The 19,039-nt window shown below is 45.3% G+C and overlaps 1 protein-coding gene and 1 long non-coding RNA gene across 13 annotated transcripts in view; one reads left to right on the top strand and one right to left on the bottom strand.

The window, feature by feature from the left end:
- Nucleotides 1–781: 781 nt before the first annotated feature.
- LOC129133812 (uncharacterized) lies at nt 782–12,329 on the bottom strand. 11 transcript variants are annotated; one of them, XR_013185794.1, is made up of 5 exons: nt 8,894–11,544; nt 3,540–5,775; nt 3,268–3,334; nt 1,803–2,217; nt 782–1,513 (listed from the first exon to the last, which is right to left on the bottom strand). XR_013185794.1 is itself a non-coding variant. In XM_077192502.1 (4 exons), exons 1-4 carry the CDS (start codon nt 3,546–3,548, stop codon nt 1,484–1,486), a joined length of 690 nt encoding a protein of 229 aa, XP_077048617.1. In that variant the 5' UTR covers nt 3,549–3,672; the 3' UTR covers nt 782–1,483. The 11 variants fall into 11 exon arrangements, 1 of the variants encoding a protein (XP_077048617.1); XR_013185790.1 differs by adding an exon at nt 12,250–12,329 and having other exon boundaries at nt 1,803–5,775; nt 8,894–8,938; XR_013185797.1 differs by lacking the exon at nt 3,268–3,334 and having other exon boundaries at nt 3,551–5,775.
- Nucleotides 11,738–19,039, top strand: part of LOC129131944 (uncharacterized) — a 31,161-nt gene continuing 23,859 nt past the window's right edge. Inside the window, exons 1-2 of one of the 2 annotated variants that reach the window (XR_013185800.1) lie at nt 11,738–11,754; nt 11,842–11,885. This is a non-coding gene — a long non-coding RNA (uncharacterized LOC129131944). Of the gene's footprint in view, nt 11,886–19,039 lie in introns of both variants that reach the window. The other variant, XR_013185799.1, reaches the window with a different exon arrangement.

Here is a 19,039-nt window from a genome sequence, read left to right as displayed (position 1 = left end):
GTACACTGGAAGACATCACTGACAACCTTCCCATGGCCAACATGACAGGAAGTATTTTGGCACTCCACAGTGCCACCAGAGAGGCACTGGCACATCTCCTGCTCTGTGGGGTAGAATGTCTCCCCCTCTTTGTAGTAGACTCCATGGTGGCTGCAGCTGCAGTGGGACATGGGCACACACTTGTCGACGCCATCCTGACACATGCAGCCCTCGTGGCACTGCCCTTGGCATGTGGCAGAGTCAGCGCCGCAGGTGTGCTGGCAGGTGTGCGAGCAGAGCTCATTGGAGCTGTTGGAAGGACAGGGAATATCTGCCAGGAGACAATGGGATTCATGAGGAACCAGGAAATTCCAAGCCAAATCCTGGAAGTTTCCTGGAATTCAAGTGCAAACTTCACCTAATACAGAGCTTTTTAGCCCATGGCAAACTTGATTTTCATCCCTGTGCACATGACAAGGGGCATCATCAAATGACAATCCAACGATTATCTGATGATGATCCAATGATCATCCATAAGGAATATGCCATCCCATTACAATAGGAATTCTTCCTCTAAACCACACGATTTCTCACATTTTTATGGCGAAAAATGAAATATTCACTCAAAGAATGGGATTGCTCCACACTGGGTCCTCAACTGACCTCCAGGCTGGATCCCTTTAACCCAATTCCACTATTTTTAGTACATTTTTTGGTGGTTCTCCCTCTAAATTATCCACTTTGTAGCCAACACCAGGAAATTGGAGATTTTGAGGGGGTAAGGTATTCCAGATGAGACAACTTCTTCCTTAGGAAGGGTTTATTTTGGGTGAATTATGGGATCAACCAAGACTTTGGGTGGGATTCCCATGCGCCTCTGGGTTGTTCATACATAGATTTGGAGCAGACTTGAGGATCCTTTGTATACTGCTGAAGGAAAAACCCTCCCATTGTCCCAATTTACAGTAGAAATTATCTGTCCTCCACCTCTCAATGGACACACCAGCAGCCTGGCATGTGGTGGCGTAGAGGGCAATGATTGGACACATCCCTTCTTCCTGATCAGGGAACAGGCAGGAGTCATGGATGCAGCTCTAGAAGTACTGATGGCCATCAACATGACCATGACATCCTCTAAAGAGTCCATCCACTTCCAAAATAATTTCACACCCCATCTCAGAGACTTCCTGCTGCAGCCAGGAAGGTGCAAGGGTGCTGGAACATTCCACTGTTGACCTCTCACCACATCCTGGGACATCTGTGACCTTCCAGCTGCTCCTGAAGGCATCTGGGTCTGACGTCACATGGTTGTTCCTCATCATCATGTCATTGCTTGCAGTGCCATTGTAGTTCCCACAGAGCCCACACAGGGCATTGGTGAAGCCACTAGCACCATGGTGGTGATGTGGCTGTACCAGTCATAGGTGACAACAAGGCCAAAATTGGTCACTTCCACCACGTCCTGCCCGTGACAATAGACAACAATCTTTCTTTCACTGTAGTGCTACGGGAGATTGACCAACTGCTCATCAGTCTGGGGAGAAAACCATAGAAATTGATCAAATTGGCAGACTGAGGGTAAACTATTTTCAACAGCCAGAGCAATCAAAAAGTGTCGATTTAATTAAATTTTGAATTGAATTAAATTTTTGATTGAATTAAATTTTGGATTTAAGAGAATGAGAAGGACCAAGTCCCAAAAGGAGGTTGATCAACCACTCATTGATCTGGAACAAATGATGTTGATTTAATGACATTTCAGATGTTCATGGGATGAGGTGGAGAATGTGATGAAAAGATAAGGGATCATTTCCTAAACTCACCATGATTTTTCCAGCATGTTCCCTGCTGATGCTGATGGTTTTCTTGTAGACTTTGACTGTCACCACGGCAATGGACGACACGAGGTTGTCACTAAGGTGGCCATTCTGCACCAACACCTGGCATCCCACCAAATTTTGGGTGTCCTCAGACAACCCTACCAACACGTAAGACACACATCCCCTGGAAGATGAATGCCTTGCCATCAAAGGTCTCATAATGGGTGGCTCCGACAGCAGTGCAGACCCCAAAAATTTTGGGATAACAATCCTGGATATCCTCCTCCATCTGGCATCCCTCTTCAGTGCCACAACCAGAATCCCAGCACACTGTCTGCCGCTGCTCTGCGTCACACACACAGTGTTGGATGCAAGGGAGGTCACTCCAAAATTCCTTGCCAAGGTCATAGAAGAAACCCTGAAAGACACAACCACATTCAGAAGGGGCGATTCAGGTGTCGGCATCAAGGACAAGGCCCTCGTGGCACATGGGGGTGTCCACGCAGGTGCTGACAGCGGCACAGCTGGATGACACAGCAGGGATGTTGCAGGTAGGGAGGCAGGCAAGGCCTCAGGTGCTGTAGGGCGGGCAAATGAGAGCTGGACAGGGAGGGAGACAGCGGTCAAGGTGGGGCAGTACATAGTGGGACAGACTACTTTGACTATCTGCACAGATACCCTGCAGATTCCATGGATTTTATGTAGTCTCCATGGACCTTCTAGGCCTTCTACCTGGACTTTCTGGAGTCTCGGCAGACTTCCTGCTCAGACTTTCTAGAGACTCCACCAACTTTGTGGACTTTCTACATGGACTTTCTGGAATCTCCTTGGAGTTCCATGGATTTCCTGCTTGGATCTTCTGCCATGGTCTTTCTCAACCCATGATCCCATGGGTCTTTAGTCCCACATCAATTAGCCTCCACCCACCCCAAGGAGTATTTTCACTCAACCATCCTCTATTCACAACATTCCAACTCTTTCCTCCAATGGGAAACATTGATCCTCTTCTCCTGGCAGTCATCAGCATAGTTCTTGAAGGCATAGCACAGCACATTGCGATGCCCCTCATTGGCACACAGGTCATAGATACAGTTCTTCACATAGATATTGGGACTGATAGTGTCATGACACGACTGGAATGGCCCAGAATGTTGGGACAACTTCCCACACCAGGTCTCTGCCTTGTATGTCACCACCTGGTCCCATCTGCACCGCCCACAGTCACCATCACAGGTGTCCTGGCAGTGGCCACTCTCACTGGTCGCCTTCCAGCTCCACCCAAACTCCACAGTATCTCACATTTGTTTTCCATCAGGAGAGAGAGTGTCATCTTGGGGATCCCCATTGTTTTTCCCACACATTTCGCAGACTTTTCTAGAAAGAGCAGCCGGAAGTTTGATCACTACACGATCATCCCAGCTGTAGAGGACCTTCAGCTTGAAATTTGATTGAATCAACATGGATTTACCCTTCTGGTGGATGCAGACCTTCCTGTGGCAGAGGAAAATGGGGAGGCACAAGCGGTGGTTGCTCACCTGTAGGACAACAACCATCAAAACAACCAAAATCCATCAAAACTGGGCATGGAGTTCAAGAAGACTAGAAGTGTTTTCATACAAGGGTTACCTGCATACCAGCAAATCTGGGAATTATTTAGGAAAAGACCCTCAAGATCATTGCTAAATATGTAATTTCAGCAAAATTTTAAAAAACTGGGAAATTATGATGGTTTTTGCTTACCCTCACCATACCATTCTCTGACTGGACAGCAGTGACAGTGACGTTGTTGACTTGGATGGTGATGGAGCCAATGGAGGAAACTTTGGAGTTCTCCTTTTTCCTCCTTTTTGACCTCAACAGAGGAAGTAGGAAGGGTGGGATCAGGATTGCAGATGGTGGTCATGGTGTAGGCCCGCGATCCCATGAAATCAAAGGTTTTTCATCAAAACTGCAGTAGTGTGGCCCACCAGTGAGCCAACAGGTGGAGAAAGTCTCCTGGATGCACTCTGGTTGTCCATCCACCATCTCACACCTCTCGCATACCAAATCCTCACAGGAGACTGCTGTGGGGACTGAAAAAGAGGGGAAAACCCATGAATGGTCAACTGCACAACACTCAACCATTGGGGTGACACAACAATTGACTCACTTTACTCACTGGCAGCACAGAGCCCCAGGAAACCATATCCAGTGTGAGTCTGGAACCCAGACACCAGGAGCCCAATGGGCACCTACGAGTTCTCAGCACTCTGCATCATTGCACTCATGGTGATGCTGGCCCAGGAGAAATCTGTGCCAGGAATGGCCTGCCATGCCACTGTGTTGTCTGGCCAATGGTTGAGGGTGGTGGTGGCAGTGGTAGTGGTGGGTGCAATGAGGATGGCATGGCTATACTGGCTGGGCACACTGCTAAAGCGGAATGCAGTGCAATGGGCGGTGACAGGTGGGACAAGAAGGAGGAAGGGATCTTGCCAAGATGACCCACTGAAGAAGAACACCAACTGCACTGCCACCACTGCACTGATCTACAGGTGGGAGTTATGGTTCACTGTTGACGATTTTTGCAGGTTGAGGAGTTTTTGCAAGACAATGGCCACGTTCAGCCAATGCACAATCGAGCCTGCTTGTAATAATGGACAATGGACACGTTCACAAACAATGGATAATGGACATATTCAGAAATGGGGTCGGTATGTCCTTGAAAAAGATACAAGAAGAAGAGTCATCAGGACTCAGCAAGTTTGTCAGCAAGCTTGAGAAAGGGAGAAAAAAGAGACAGACAACCACAGCAAGACGTGTGAAAAATTAGATGATCCAATCAGACAACCACAGCAAGACGTGTGAAAAATTAGATGATCCAATCAGCATTCCATTTTAGATACGTGAACAGCTAGGATTAACCAATCATGTATTAGCTATACATGATTGTGGGTGGGCCAGACAACCACAGCAAGATGTGTGAAAAATTAGATGATCCAATCAGCATTCCATTTTAGATACGTGAACAGCTAGGATTAACCAATCATGTATTAGCTATAGACACGTGAACAGTAGAAACTTATTATAAATATAGTCCTTTTAGGGATAATAAATTTGGCTTCACTGGATCATATTGGTTATGGCGTGATGTCCCTGAACCTCTGCACCCCACAGTTCACCACGAATGTCTGCACCTCCCTTGTTGCCATGGCCACAGTGGCATTCCTGCTCCCAGTATTGTAGTTGACGGTGTTGTCTTCATCCGTCACCACATAAACAAAATCAGCCTCTGTCTGCAGTGGGTTGGGTGGCACCACGTAGCTCCTCCCCCACACTGTCATTGGGAGGAACTGCTCCACCACAAAGTCAAATCCAGCAGATACCTTGACACAGGTGTGGCCACTGAGGACGACCACAGGGGTGTCGGCCACCACAACTGTGCCAGTGAAGTCCTGGCTGCTCTGGAGCTGCAGGCTGTGGTAGGGCTGCAGGAATAGGCGGAGCACGGCAACGGGGATGTATGTGGCCCCAGCAAAGTGGAAAGTGGTGCTGGTGCTGATGCTAAGAGTGATGGTGGTGGGGTCAGTGGCCACCATAAACTCAGTCAGGCCGCAAGTTTAGTTCCCAACCGGTGTCACCACATAGTACCTGATGCCCAGGCTCTCCATAGGTAGGAAGGCAATGGCATCCACAGTGTAGCCATTGGTACTGACAGACGTCACAGAGATGTCAGCACTGGCCTCAATCACCAAGGTTTTATGGGAAGTGTGGCTTCCAGTGAGTTCCAGGGTAGCAGGAAAGGGCAAGGGCACAGTGACATCTGGTCTCAGGGTGGTGTTCTGGGTGATGGAGCTGCCACAGAGCATCCCCGACACCTGGGTGTCAGCAGGGCCATAGAAGGCGAGCAGCAGCTGCAGGTACGTGCTGGGGGACTCGTTGTCGTTCTGTGGGATCACAGCATGGAACTCCCAGCCCCGGTAGCTGGCACTGGAGAGTGCTGGGAAAACAGGGGGAAAAGAGGGCCTTGGTTAATTTTTATATTAACCAAGGGGGTTATACAAAGGGGGCTTTTAGATTTTTATATCAATTTTTTTAGGTCAATTCTATATGTGTTTATACATCAATTTTCCTATTTTACAGGAGGAATTGTACTGAAATTACATTAAAGATATGACTGCACTATCCAATTTATAGAGTCTATTTTTATATATTGTCAAAATAGAAATTCTATTTGCAGTTTGTTATTTTAATAAACAATATTTGTCTTCTATTAACAAATTATTAAAATATATCAATGTGTTAATAATATGAAATAATGTATTATTAACTAATACTAATTATATAAAATACTATTCCTTAATACAACAATATTACTAGATATTTATATTATTATACCCTGTGTTCATTATATATTAATGGTATCATGTAATATAATTTAGTATATTACTACTTACTAGCACATTGATAAAATATTAATAATATAGGGCTAATATATCAGTAAAAATATGCCAATCACATTTTAGCCTGTTATTGTAGTATTATACTTGTTATCCATCATATAACTTAGTTATATAGTTTTCTATGTTATTATTATAGAGATCTATTAATTATAACACTGTGATATACAATACTTACATTTAAATACATAGAAGTACTTTTTCTATTATTTTGTACTTAATTTTGATAGAAATATCAGCAAAGATTTAATCCAAAACCATAAATATTAAAAATAATTAAAGTAATATAATAATAAATGATGTAGCTATTGAACTTATTTCCGTATTAATCAAAGTAGAAAATAAATTAACGTATTTTTATAAATCTATACATCAGTAGATGATTTATATTTTCTCTACAAAATTATACAGATAACGATTTAAAATAATTTTATTGATTGTTTTCATAGAAACGGTTTGGGAAGAAATGGCAAAAATCAAGCAAAAATAAGCAATGAGGAGCACAATTACAAAGTTAGAGAGTATACTAGAGACTAGAATAGAATTAATATACCATTATATTATACTATATTGCAATATAATCTATCATTATATGTAATTAATATAACAATTATGATAGTGGATAGGACATTCTAACACAAAATATTATATATATATACATAAATTGCATAGTTATAATACATTATAATATATAATAACATAATTCATATAATATTATGCAACTTCATGCCATATTACATTGTAAATTATTCTTTAATTGCATTATGTAATTACATTTATAGTAATTTATATATATTCTATAGTTTATAATTATCTCTTAATAACTAGATATAGTTATATATAATAGGAATATAGTGCTATATTAATAAATGCACTATTATATGAATAGAAAATATATTACATGTTTTTATAGTTCACATCTTTTGTATGTCCATATAACTTTTAATTTATTATTATTATTATTATTATTATTATTATTATTATTATTATTATTATTATTAATATTATTATATACTGATTTTTCACAGAAATTTTTATTAAAAATGCAAATCAAGAATAATGATAATACCAACATAATTACAGCAGAGTAGATCATATGTTGAATTTTCTATATAATTACAGTGGAGACTATATTATACATTCATATGGAACAACTGTAGTGGATGTATATTATTAATTTAACCACAACATATAAAAATATAAAAATGTATTAATAAGCAATTATTGTCCTATTAATCAATATTATGCTATTAAGTTACACTATTAAATATTATTATTAGGCAATTAAAATTGTACATATTTGGTATAAGATAAAATGTATATAGAAAAATATATAAAATATCCAGAAATATGTAAAAGGAAAACTAAACAAAAAATATTGTAAAAAGATCAAAAATATTTTCAGAGTTTTTTTTAATGCTACAAAAAAACCAAAATGGCTGTTTTTTGCCTCAAAAGAGGTTAAAAAGAATGGGTATCTTCTCCTAATAAAAAGAAAAAAACCAAAAAAAGAAAAAAAGAATTTTTGAGATTGTCAGGGAAAAAAAAAACAGGAAAATGAGATAAAAATTTATTAAAACTCGGTGTATATATAAAAGCCCATCATAAGAGGTTTTTTAATTTAAAAAATAGGGAATTGAGGATGGTAGATTAAAAAAAATTCTGGTGATTTTTTCTGAAAAAAATTGAAATCAAGTGTTTTGGGGGGAAAATAGGGAATAATGAGGTTTGACTATCAATAAAAATAGGATTAAAGGGGCCTTTCTGAAATAATATATGAAAACTATTTGCTTTTTTTAAAAAAGGGGATTTTGAAGAAAAATCAAGAGGGACGTGAGCAATTGGGATTTTAAGAATTACAACAGAGTGAGTTTTTTTTCTTTAAAAATAGCTGAAACTTAAAACAGAATTCAAGAGGGCTTTTTTCCTTAATGAATAAATTTTTAAAAGAAAACTAAATAAAAAAAAAAGAAGAAACAAGAAAATATTAAGGGAATATAAAGGGTTTTTTTTAATTTAAAACACTATCTAAAAAATTGGGCTGATAATTTTCTCAATGAAAATTAGAAAAAAGCCAGGAAAATAAGGAATAAAAGGGTTTTTTTATTTTTCCTTAAGAATCAACTGCTTTTATTAAAAAAGAGCAAATAAAAGGACTTTGTTTTTTCATTTATAAAAACCTTTTAAAAATAGATCTTTTTTCCCTGGGAAAAAAATACAATTCCAGCATATAGATCTTGCGGTTTTGTCCTGGTAAAACACTAAAACTGAACATTAGAATTTTAGCTAAAAACAAAAAAAAACCAAAGAAAAACCCCACCAAAAAAACAAACCAAAAAGTAAACAAAAATACTCAGGACAAAGTGCACTTTTTTTTCCCATGAAAATTAATCAGGCATTAATTTTCTTTTCAAAAAGAAGAAGATTATAAAGGCTTTTGGATTAAAAAAATATTTCAAAATGGGATTTTTGGTTAAACATAATAAATCTGTTGCTGAGAGGTTGTTGGAAAAATGCAGAATGGGGGAAGAACAGAATTTTCAGGCAAAAACAAGCCCAGGGGTTCAGGATTTCATCTTCTGTGCTAAAAAGTCTGGAAATGAGTAAAAAATCCAAGAAATTTGGGGATTTTTCATGGAAAACAGGAATTTTATTTACCACAGAAGGGAAGGAGGAGCCATCAGATCCCGTCTTGTGCCACCCCTGTAAAAAAACACCAAAAACCACTAAAACCTGTTCTTTTGTGGGAAAAATCCATGTGAGCCCTGAGGCTCCAGAAGCCTCAAGTCACCCCCCAAATCACCCCAAAATGTCTTTTAATACCCTAAAATACCTTTTTTCACCCCACAGAAACCTCCTGGGACTTACTTTGGCCCCCACTGCCCCCAAGTCCACACCAAACATGCCAAACTCTAAAAAGTTTGTACAAAATTCCCCAAGTTTGGATCAAAATTGTTTTTCTTCCCAAATTCTCCCACTTTGGGTCAAAGTATTTTTTCTCCCAATCCCCCCCTTTCGGTCAAAATGGAATTAAACAGGGATTAAATATCCCTCCCCCCATTCTGCTCCCCACCTTGAGGCCACATCAGATTCTCCATCTATATCAGATTCACTCCAAAACCAGATGAATTTTAACTAAAATCACCTGGATTAATGTCAAAATGCTGACACAGCCCTCCCACCAACCCCTGATGCCCACTCCGTACCCCATTTCCACCAAATCCACACTAAAATTTCATGGAAAGGATGAATTTTTCCCCAATTCTCCCCACCCAGTTTTGGTATATGGATATTTTTTTTTGCCCAACATCCTCCAAATTTGGATCAAAATGGGGCTCAACATCCAGGAAAACTCTTCACTCACCTTGTCCCACACAAACCCTCCCAAATGCTCAATTTGGCCTGAAAAAGGGGAAGAGAAAACCCACCAAATTTTGGACATGAAGAGGGAAAAAAAATCTGAAATTTGGAAGAAAAGTGCACAAAAAGGGCAAACCCCTGAGATTTGGGGGGGAATGGGCAATTTTATTTTTTGTTTAATGTGGAAAAAAGTGTTTGAAACCCAACATTTTAGAAGAAAAATGATGGAACTTTTGGGGAAAAGAGAGAAAATGGTCCTAAAATTGGGGAAGGGAAAGGGTAAAAAAATCTGAAATTTGGGCAGAAAAAATCCTCAATTTCTGCCTGTCACTAAACAATAAGGAAAACCAGGAATAAACAGGGAATGAAGCCTCCCCACTCTTCCCTACTCACTGGCCCCTTGGCTCTTGAATTCCTGGGTTTCTGCAGACACACAGTGTTCCAAAGCCACTCCTTTTATACCCAAATAAAAAATACTCAAGTCACAGCCAAACCATGCAGATTTGGGCAGATTCAGCAGAATTTCAGGATGGGGACAAGGGGCATGACCCACAGTTCCAGAGAATTTGGGAGCTGGCAGCTGGATCCTGTCACAGATGGGAAATGATGGGAGTGGAACCCTCAGGACATTTGATACATGTGAGTGACAGGGATGTCGTGAGAGGTGTGGGACCCACAGCAATTATCCCAAATTCCCTGAACTCCCAGAATCACTGTCCCCATGGTAGCCTCTGCCCCACAACACCAGGGAAAGGACAGACCAAATCCAGACGTTTTTTACCCAAAATTAATGACCCAAGTCCCAGCAAGGAATTCCAGGGTATGGGAAATTCTGGCCCAAATGACTGAAAAAGCTGAAGAAAACCACCTGGAGTCAGGAGACATGATGGCAAACAGGGAATTAAAGGGCTTTTGCCTTAAAATGAAGACATAAAAATGGGGAAAACCTGAACCCCACAGAGACGCTCAAAACTGTCCAGAGACAGAGACTCCACCCTCAAAGCCACCCAGGGACCCCCAAAACTACATGGGGATCCCCCAAAACTACGCAGGGATCCCCTCAGCCCTCTGAACCTCCCAAACCACAAGGTCCCTGGAGGGCCGTGGGGGTCCCTGGAAGGGTTTTGGGGCTCCTGACAAGTGACATGGAGAAGAGAAATTTTCAGCTGCCCTGAAGGTGCTGGATGGAGCTTAAAGACTAACAGGCAAGGATGTAAAGGTATGTACAGAGCATCACAAGCACTGGAGCCAGTGGACAAATAGGTAATGAGGAATATAGTGGGGCTTTTATCAAGTTACGTAACTGGACATGCCCAAGGAAAACGTTCAAGGAAAGGTCACGTGTAATATGGAAGCATTCTGTGAATATGACCACCAGAGACCTGTTCGTGGTCCCTCCAGGACCATACCCTGTGGCAAAGTTTCACCGCACACATCAGATTAAAGGAGAAATCCTTCATTGTGTTCTGTACAGATAAAGAACGCCTGCTTTCTAATGCTTCAAATTGTGCTAGAAAGTGTATTTGCCAGCCAGTTTTGGTATCATTCCCTTGCACGGGCTTACGGATCTAAGGTGAGCTGAGAGAGTCCTGCCGGGCTTTAGGAGGGTTTGGAGTTCCTAGGGGAGATTTGGGGGGTCCATGGGGAGACTGGGGGTCTCTTGTCAGCGGGATCCCAGCTCTCTGCCACTTTAACCAACCCGAGGGCCTCCCAAACCACACTGGGACCCCCTCGACCCTCCTGCACAGCCAAGTCCTTTCTAGGACACCCAGAACCACACCAGCCTCCCTCCACCCCAAACCTTTCCCTGGGAATCCCAAACAACCTCTCTGAGACCCTCAAAACCACCCCACTGACCCCCAGAACTCCCTGGGCATCTCTCAACATCCCCAGACCCGGAAACCCCTCCAGGAACCCCCATTTATACTCCAAGGCCTCCCTCGGCGCCTCCAGAGCCCCCCAAACCCCTCCGCGCATGCCCAAAGCCTCCCACGGACCCCTCCCCTGCCCCGCCGCGCTCGGCGGCGCCGCCGCTTCCTGCCTTCCCCCTCCCCCGCCTCCCATTGGCCGCAGCGCCCGCCCGTCCCCGCCCTGAACCAATCAGCGCCCGAGCTTGGAGCGCTGGGGGAAACCAAACAAGAGCGCGGGCGATGGAGCGGGTGAGGCCTGAGGGCTCCAGAGGGGACCGAGGGGGGAATTTGGGGGCTCAGGAGGGCTCCGCGTCACTTCCCGCATTCCTCCCGCAGAAGCTCAGCCTGGAGCAGCGAACGGAGCGTCTGGTGCAAAGGAGGTGGGAAAGCAGCCCGGCCTCAAGTGCCCCTCGGGATCCCCAAGTGCCCCCTAGAGGCCCCAGTCTGCTTCCCCATTCCCTCAGTGTTGTCCCGGAATCCAAGTGCTCCCCAGACCCCCAAATGCCGCCTCAGACCTCTAAGCGCCTGCTAATTCCCTCCCTTGCCCCGGTGATCCCCCAGGAACGCCTCGGGGTCCCCCAGTTACCCCACCCGAGCCCAGGTGATGCCCAAGACCCCCCATTATGCCCATAAGTGCATCCCGCAGCCCCTCAAAGTCCGCCCGAGACCATCAGTCCCGCCGGGTCAGTGCAGGGTGAGCATTTCGGGGGTCCTCGCCCCTCCCCAACCTTCTCCTCCCCTCACCAGCCAGGCCCTGCTAAAGCCCCGCCCCTGCGGGCCGGAAGGGGCGAAGCCTCTGCTTGGCTCCCCTGCCTGCAGCTCCAGCTGCCTCCACCTGAGGGGCTCACACCCCCCCAACCCAACTCCCCCAGGAGCTTTCTCATCAGGTTTTCTCTTGCTGTCTCTCCATGAAGCCTGAGTGACAGAGCAGCCCGGGGGAGCACCTGGGGTCAGCCAAGGTCGCCCATCCCAAACCTCCCCCACTTTCAGAATCCCAGGCTGGTTTGGGTTGGAAGGGACTTCAAAGGTCATCTCGATCCACCCCCTGCCATGGGCAGGGCATCTTCCACAATCCCAGGTTGCTCCAAGCCCTGTCCAACCTGGCCTTGGACACTTCCAGGGATGGAGCAGCTGCAGCTTCTCTGGACAATCTGTGCCAGGGTCTCACCACCCTCACAGGGAGGAAGTTTGTCCCAGTATCTCATATAACCCTGCCCTCTGGCAGGTGAAAACCCTCACCCTCCATCCTGTCCCCTGAAAAAGACCCTCCACAGCTCTCCTGGAGGCCCCTTTTTATATTATATTTTATATCTCTATTAGATTTATACCTACATACATATCAGCCCAAAAAGTGGCTCAGGCAGTCTGTGACTAGTTGAGGCCCTGGGGTAGTCCCTTTTAGGGGGTGTGGGGGAGTGGGCAGATCTATGGGTTATTTTAGAGAGCCTCCGGAAGTTTGGGAGGGTTCTGAGGGTTCATAGGGTGTTTGGGGAGGGAGAGCTATGGAGCATTTTGAGGGGATTCTGAGGGTATTTGGGATCTACCGGGGAGTCTGTAGGGGATGGAGGAGGTCTCTGGGGTTTTGGGACGGGCTACAGAAGTGTATACGCCAGGGCCCCAAAGTCCTCTCAACCTATTCTTCATCTGACAGGATTTATCTGCGCCTGTCAGGGAAGCTCACCACACAGACCCTGTTCCCGATTACCATGAAATTTTGATGCACGCAACATGCAGGAATGTTTTTCCTGCAATTTCCCTGGCTCCAAGAGGGACCACGGGAGTGGCACGAAAAAGTTGGGGGCCCTGTCCATCCCCCACATAGGCAATTGCAGTTTTGATTCAAATTTTAATTAAAGGCTGAACTGGTGCTGATACTGCAACAGGGTCAGGGTCTTTCTCTACATTGTCGTCATCACGCCAATTCCCAGGAGACACTCGAGGGGCGCATGGAGGCCAGCTGGGTGTGCTTGCGGGATCGTTAAAGGCTCTGGAGGGGCACTTAGGGGTCGGAGAGGCAGCTGGAGAGCACCTGGGGGTCCGAGGGAACACACAAGGGGCATTTTGGTAGCCGATGAACGACCCAGAAGTTCCCATAGGTAATCCATCAATGATGATTGGTCCCTTTATTCCAGTCGGAACCTTTTCCGGTTGGGTGGTCATCAAGGTTACTGCTGCTGCGGCTGCCACGTTCAATCTGAGGCTCCCGGCAGTGTCTGGTTGAAGGGAAGCTGGGCTGAGGTGTTGACAGCAGCTACTTGTGTCTGGGCGCGGCGGCTGGTGGATGCGCTGGCTTTCCCGTTTCCCGAGTGGCGTTGGCAGGCTCCGGTGTTGTGGGTATCCAAGGGACAATTTTGGCACCAGACCCTGGCTGCTTGATAAGCCCGTCGCATATGTCCTGTACCTCCACACCGGTAACATTTGAATCGCCAGTAGATGGAGCCCGTGGAGTAATTGTTGCCGCTGCTTGTAGGGGGCAAGAGCAGCTAACACCTGACTCTGTGAGGCTTCTGCCTGTTTTCGTAATCCTACTCCTATCTCCTTAATAGCATCTACTAACATTGCTTGATTCCCTACGGGCACATTCGCCAATCATTCTAAAGCTTCTTCTATAGACCAATTAGCTCCTAGGGTATTTAATATGTTCTTTGTAGTCTGATTACTATTCTGGAGTACACATTGTTTTAACAAAGTACCCTTCATGAAATCAGGGACTCCTGCCCGCTCAATAGCATTGGCTACCTTATCTATAAAAGATCCAAAGACTCATCTCTTCCTTGCTTTATTCCCATAAAAGAAGGAATCCCCCCTGGCTCTTTTATCCTATCTATAGCCAACTGCACCAGACGCATCGCCTCCCGACACTTATCAGGACCGAGTAACGCTTGTGCTTCTGTCCAAAGAAAAGGCCCTTGACCCATTAACTCCTCTAGGGTTATCCCATGTAATGGGTCGCCTGGCTGCCATATTACTGCTACACATTCCTGACAGAGTGACTGCCAGTGTGCATTAAACAAGAGCTGCTGATGCTGAGTGAAGATAAGCTTCGCTATTCCTCTGCAATCAGCTGGCAGCAAAACCTGAGTCCCCCAGATATAATCAAGCATTTGTTTTGTGGGCTCACCAGTTACCCCAAATTGACTAACTGTGGACCATAATTGCAACAACAACTTCCAGTCTAGATTAGTTATCGTTGCTTGAAACCCACCCCCTGCCACAGGTGAATATATCACCGGACAAGCAACATCCATAGCTGCTTTTATAGCCTCCTCATCCCCCGTATCCATGATATCTTTTGCTACCGCTGCCCATGCCTCCCTTCGCCCCATGCTATGGCCCCCGCTAGGTCACTCTCTGACCCAGGAATCGGCACATTACTAGGAGGAGGAGATGGAGGGTTTGACACAGGCGGTGCGGACGGTGCTGTTGTAGCACACGTAGGGGGTGAGCTGCTGCTTGAAGCAGGAGCCGATGGTGGCAAAATGATTGTGGATGTGGCAGGGGGTAACGGACAATTACACCAGTCCCCATAACCCTTATTCTTTTCATGTGCCACGTTAGCTTGCTGAGCAGCCTTCTTTTCCGCCTGATATTGTAATAACTCATCATGCACAACTCGCCATAGCTTTCCCAACTTTTTTGCAGTTTTATCATCATCTATGACTGCCTCCCACAGCTTGTCCCCAAATTTATGCCACTCTGTTAACTCATGTACTGTATGAGGATTTTGAAAACCTCCCTGTTCATACCCATAAGCTAATAACCCAGGAAGCTCCTTCTGCAAATCTATGCCCTTAACCTGACGCTTTTGTAAAAAGCTAGTAAATAAATCATATGCTGCTTGCCTTTCTCTATCCATTTTAAAAACGTCAGTGCTGTTGCAGCCCTACAAGGTCTCGGCAGTACGTATTAGCCGGACTCTCCGTTGAGGTCGCCCAGGGCGCGGCACCTTCCCTTTTTCAGCGGCGCTTGTTCGCCGTCCTTGCTGCGACAGGACCCGAACTCCTACACCGATCCACCGTGCTTGCCGTTGCCAGTATCTCGTCGTGGGGTCGCCATTTGTTGGATCGGTGGAAGAAATGGGCACTCAATATGAGTGATCAGCAAGTCTCGAACTTTATTGATAGTTCACACATATTTATATTGGTGTTAATGAAGCCTATACATATAGCAAAGCTGAGCTCATTATTGGTTAATTGCTTATCAGTCAACCACGCCTACTTCTATATTCTTATGGTTATTTTGTTACTACTTCTACATTCTTGTGATTATTCTGCTGAAATTATCCTCATATTTTTGGCAAAAGATCCTCTCTTCTATCCTGCTGTTGCACCAAGGGCACAATGTCCTTGTCAGTGGTTGGACACTGACTGCTGAATCCTAGACTTGCCTCCTTCTAACTTAACCAACGGTATTATGTCAATGTGACCTTTCTCAGCTAGCCAACTGTCCACAAAGCTCTCCACAGTCCTGCAAGAGACAACTTTCTAGGGGTCTCAGGCAGCCCTTCAGCCACAGGGAAATCTCAGCAAGGGGCAGATAGCTCATAGCAGTGATTTCAGCTCTGCGTGATTTCAGCTCTGCCTTGCGAGGTGTACCCTGGCCAACACTGTCCATTCTAGATGTCTCTCAGGGCAGGAGGGCTGTGGTGCTGTTGGCTGGTTGCAGCATCAGGAGCTCATGATTGGTGTATCTGAAGCAATCCATCCTCATTGGCTATGGGAGTTACAGCACACAGTGGCAGTGTCATTCAGCACCCAATGTTATACAATTCAACATCACAGACTATTCTCACCCAAAGTCAAATCCTCCTGCATTACTCACAAAATGCCCCAGGGTCCTTGAGCAAAGACAATGCCATGGATAGGTTTGCCTCTGCTTAAGGCAGGACTGATCCAAACAGTTTTCCCTAACCCACTTCTCATATGCGCCACAGGTATTTTATCCCCTTCTCCAGTATGTGGATGTTTTGTTTGGGCAGGGCCAGCTCAATTGGGTAGAGCGTGGTAGGTGCTCACTGATCAGGCAGCCTTTGCTAAATGAAGATCCTAATGTTTGAAGGTCCCCACCACCCATTGCTTTCAAGGTGGTTTTTAACAGTTCATCGTACCATTTGGCTTTCCCAGGGCCCAGGTGTTCATGAGGCTGTTTTTGAAATAAGTCCCATTGTTTGAGTCAGTTCTTTCAGTGCTGCTACTTTGCCACAGGGCTTGTTTTTCAAGGGTTTTTCAAGGGTCAACATGATGCTCCAGGAAGTGGCATAATGCATGAGGATGGGTCTCCAGCCATCCAGTCATACCTTCTACCACTGTCAGCATGTAGCTCTTGCCTTGGAGAGGTTGCAGCAGTATGATGCAATTGATCTGCCAGGCTTCCCCAGATTTATATTTCAACCATCGTCCCCCACACTACAGGGGCTTTACTCGCCTGGCCCTGCTTGATCTCAGCACACATTTCACAGTCATGGATTACTCAGGATATAGTGTCCATTATTAAGTCTACCCCTCAGTCATGATGCATCTGTGTGATACATCTCTTCCCTGATGACCTTAGATGCCAAAGGGGCCCACTGAACCAGAAATAACTCACCCTTGTGTGGCCAGTCCAGACCCACTTGAGACACTTTAATCCTGGCAGCCCAATCCCCTGCCCATTGTTGTGATGCTCTTCGCTGGCCAACTCTTGAATACGTGAGCATCCACAGGATGGACTTTCACAGCCAACTTCTCTACCCAGGCATCAATGTGTCACAGCAACGGGCTCCTGCCAGGTAATAATTAGCATTGACGCCATCGTTCACAAAATGCTGATCAATCTCTTTATTCCATTATTATTTTAAAGAAATCCATTGCTTTTATAGACAGTTACAATACACCCGGACCTAATTGGTCCTCCAACCCAAACACCATCACTATTGGCTAATTAAGAAACCACCCTTTGGTAAACACATCTCCATAACACATTCCACATTTTCACAACAACAGGTGCAGCAAGTTAAGATAAGAATTGTTTCTCATTCTTTTCTCTAATCTTCTCACAAACTTTTCCCAGAAAGGCCTGGGAAAGTTGTCTGTTGCTCTCTGTGACCAGAGAGCTGCTGCCACAGCAATGTCTTGCCACAATTCAATAACCCAGGTGGGTTTCCCTCTGCACTGCCAATTGGTCTTTTTCCATTGTCCAGCCACCTTCGCAGAGCATTTGCTGTTGTGCATGAGTCAGTGGTCATTTCTCTCATTCAGCGATATTCAGCAATAGCCAAAGCCAGCTGGATAGCTTTCAGCTCTGCAACCTGACTTGATTCACGTTGTCCCTCAGTAACTTCTGCAACTCATCACATAGGACTTCACAGGGCTGCCTTGTCTTTCCTGATATATCCCTACAATATCCTCTCCTGAGGTAAGGTCTGCAAAGGATACATGGGGCCACTGGGCCAGTTACAATGAGGGCCACTGGGCCAGTTACAATGAGGTTTTGCCCCTCATTCCCAGTCAGGATCACTTCAGCTTCCAATACAGTCAGCTGTTAGGATTCCTCTGTCATCCCAGAAATAGAGATGGATTCTACCCCTACAGATATTGATGGCATCTGGGTACATCAGGTGCTGATGTCAAATAAAGCCTTGTACTCTTGTGGTCCTGCTGTATATCCAATGGTACTTTTCCTCCACCTTGATGAAGCCAGGGCCCCTTGGAGCGGTGTGGCTGGTGGAAAGATACGCCCAGGCTAGGAATGACCAGCCCGTCTCCAGCCAAGGGGGCACTTCCCCAACACGAAGTTGAGTAATGTGCCTAAGGCAATAATCTGCCTTACGGACGTAGGCCGCTATGGTACTCCGAGCCGCAGGATTGAAGAGGCGTCTCTCAGTTTCTTCAGGGTAAATGGGTTTATTGGATCAGGGGGGAACTAGGAGTGAGGGAGAAGAGAGCTGAGAGCCCCGAGGTGGGGAAAACCCCTGGGTTTTAAAGGGGATGGGAGGGGTGAAGGATGACAAATCAGAAGAGGGAAGGAAAAGATAAATTGGGGATTGACATGACAACAGAACCAATCTCGTATAACCGAGGGAGGGGCCCCGGCCTCTGAGCCAATCACCCGACACCCTGACCAGAAGCTTCTGGAAAAGGAGGCAGGGGTGCCGAGTGACAGGCAGGCAGCCAGGGGTGGAGAACAAAAATGATACATTCGACATACATTCGATAGTAACTGGGGAGGGGTTTAGGGATTGACAGATAACTGGGATTGGGGCAGGACCTTTAACATGAACAGGGGGGGAACAGAACAAACACAAAACAAACCACAACATCTCCCCCTTTTTTGTTTAAAAAGAAAAAGAACGGTGGGGGCACAACACAATCTAAACGGAAGCTTGGGCTTGCTCCATCTCGCTGGAACCCGAGTAGAAGTCTTCAGAGTTCGATTGTTCTGAAGAGGTGGAGTTCCAGTCTTCGCCTTTCTCTTCGGGGACTTCTACCCGGTTGACGCCTGGGACAGCGGTGGCTTTTGCTATAAGTCTTTTAACCAGCCCCCAGACGATGGAGCA

Source organism: Agelaius phoeniceus, chromosome 33 (genome assembly GCF_051311805.1).
Source record: "Agelaius phoeniceus isolate bAgePho1 chromosome 33, bAgePho1.hap1, whole genome shotgun sequence".
Lineage (NCBI taxonomy): Eukaryota > Metazoa > Chordata > Aves > Passeriformes > Icteridae > Agelaius > Agelaius phoeniceus.
This window is presented reverse-complemented; position numbering and strand designations above follow the sequence as displayed.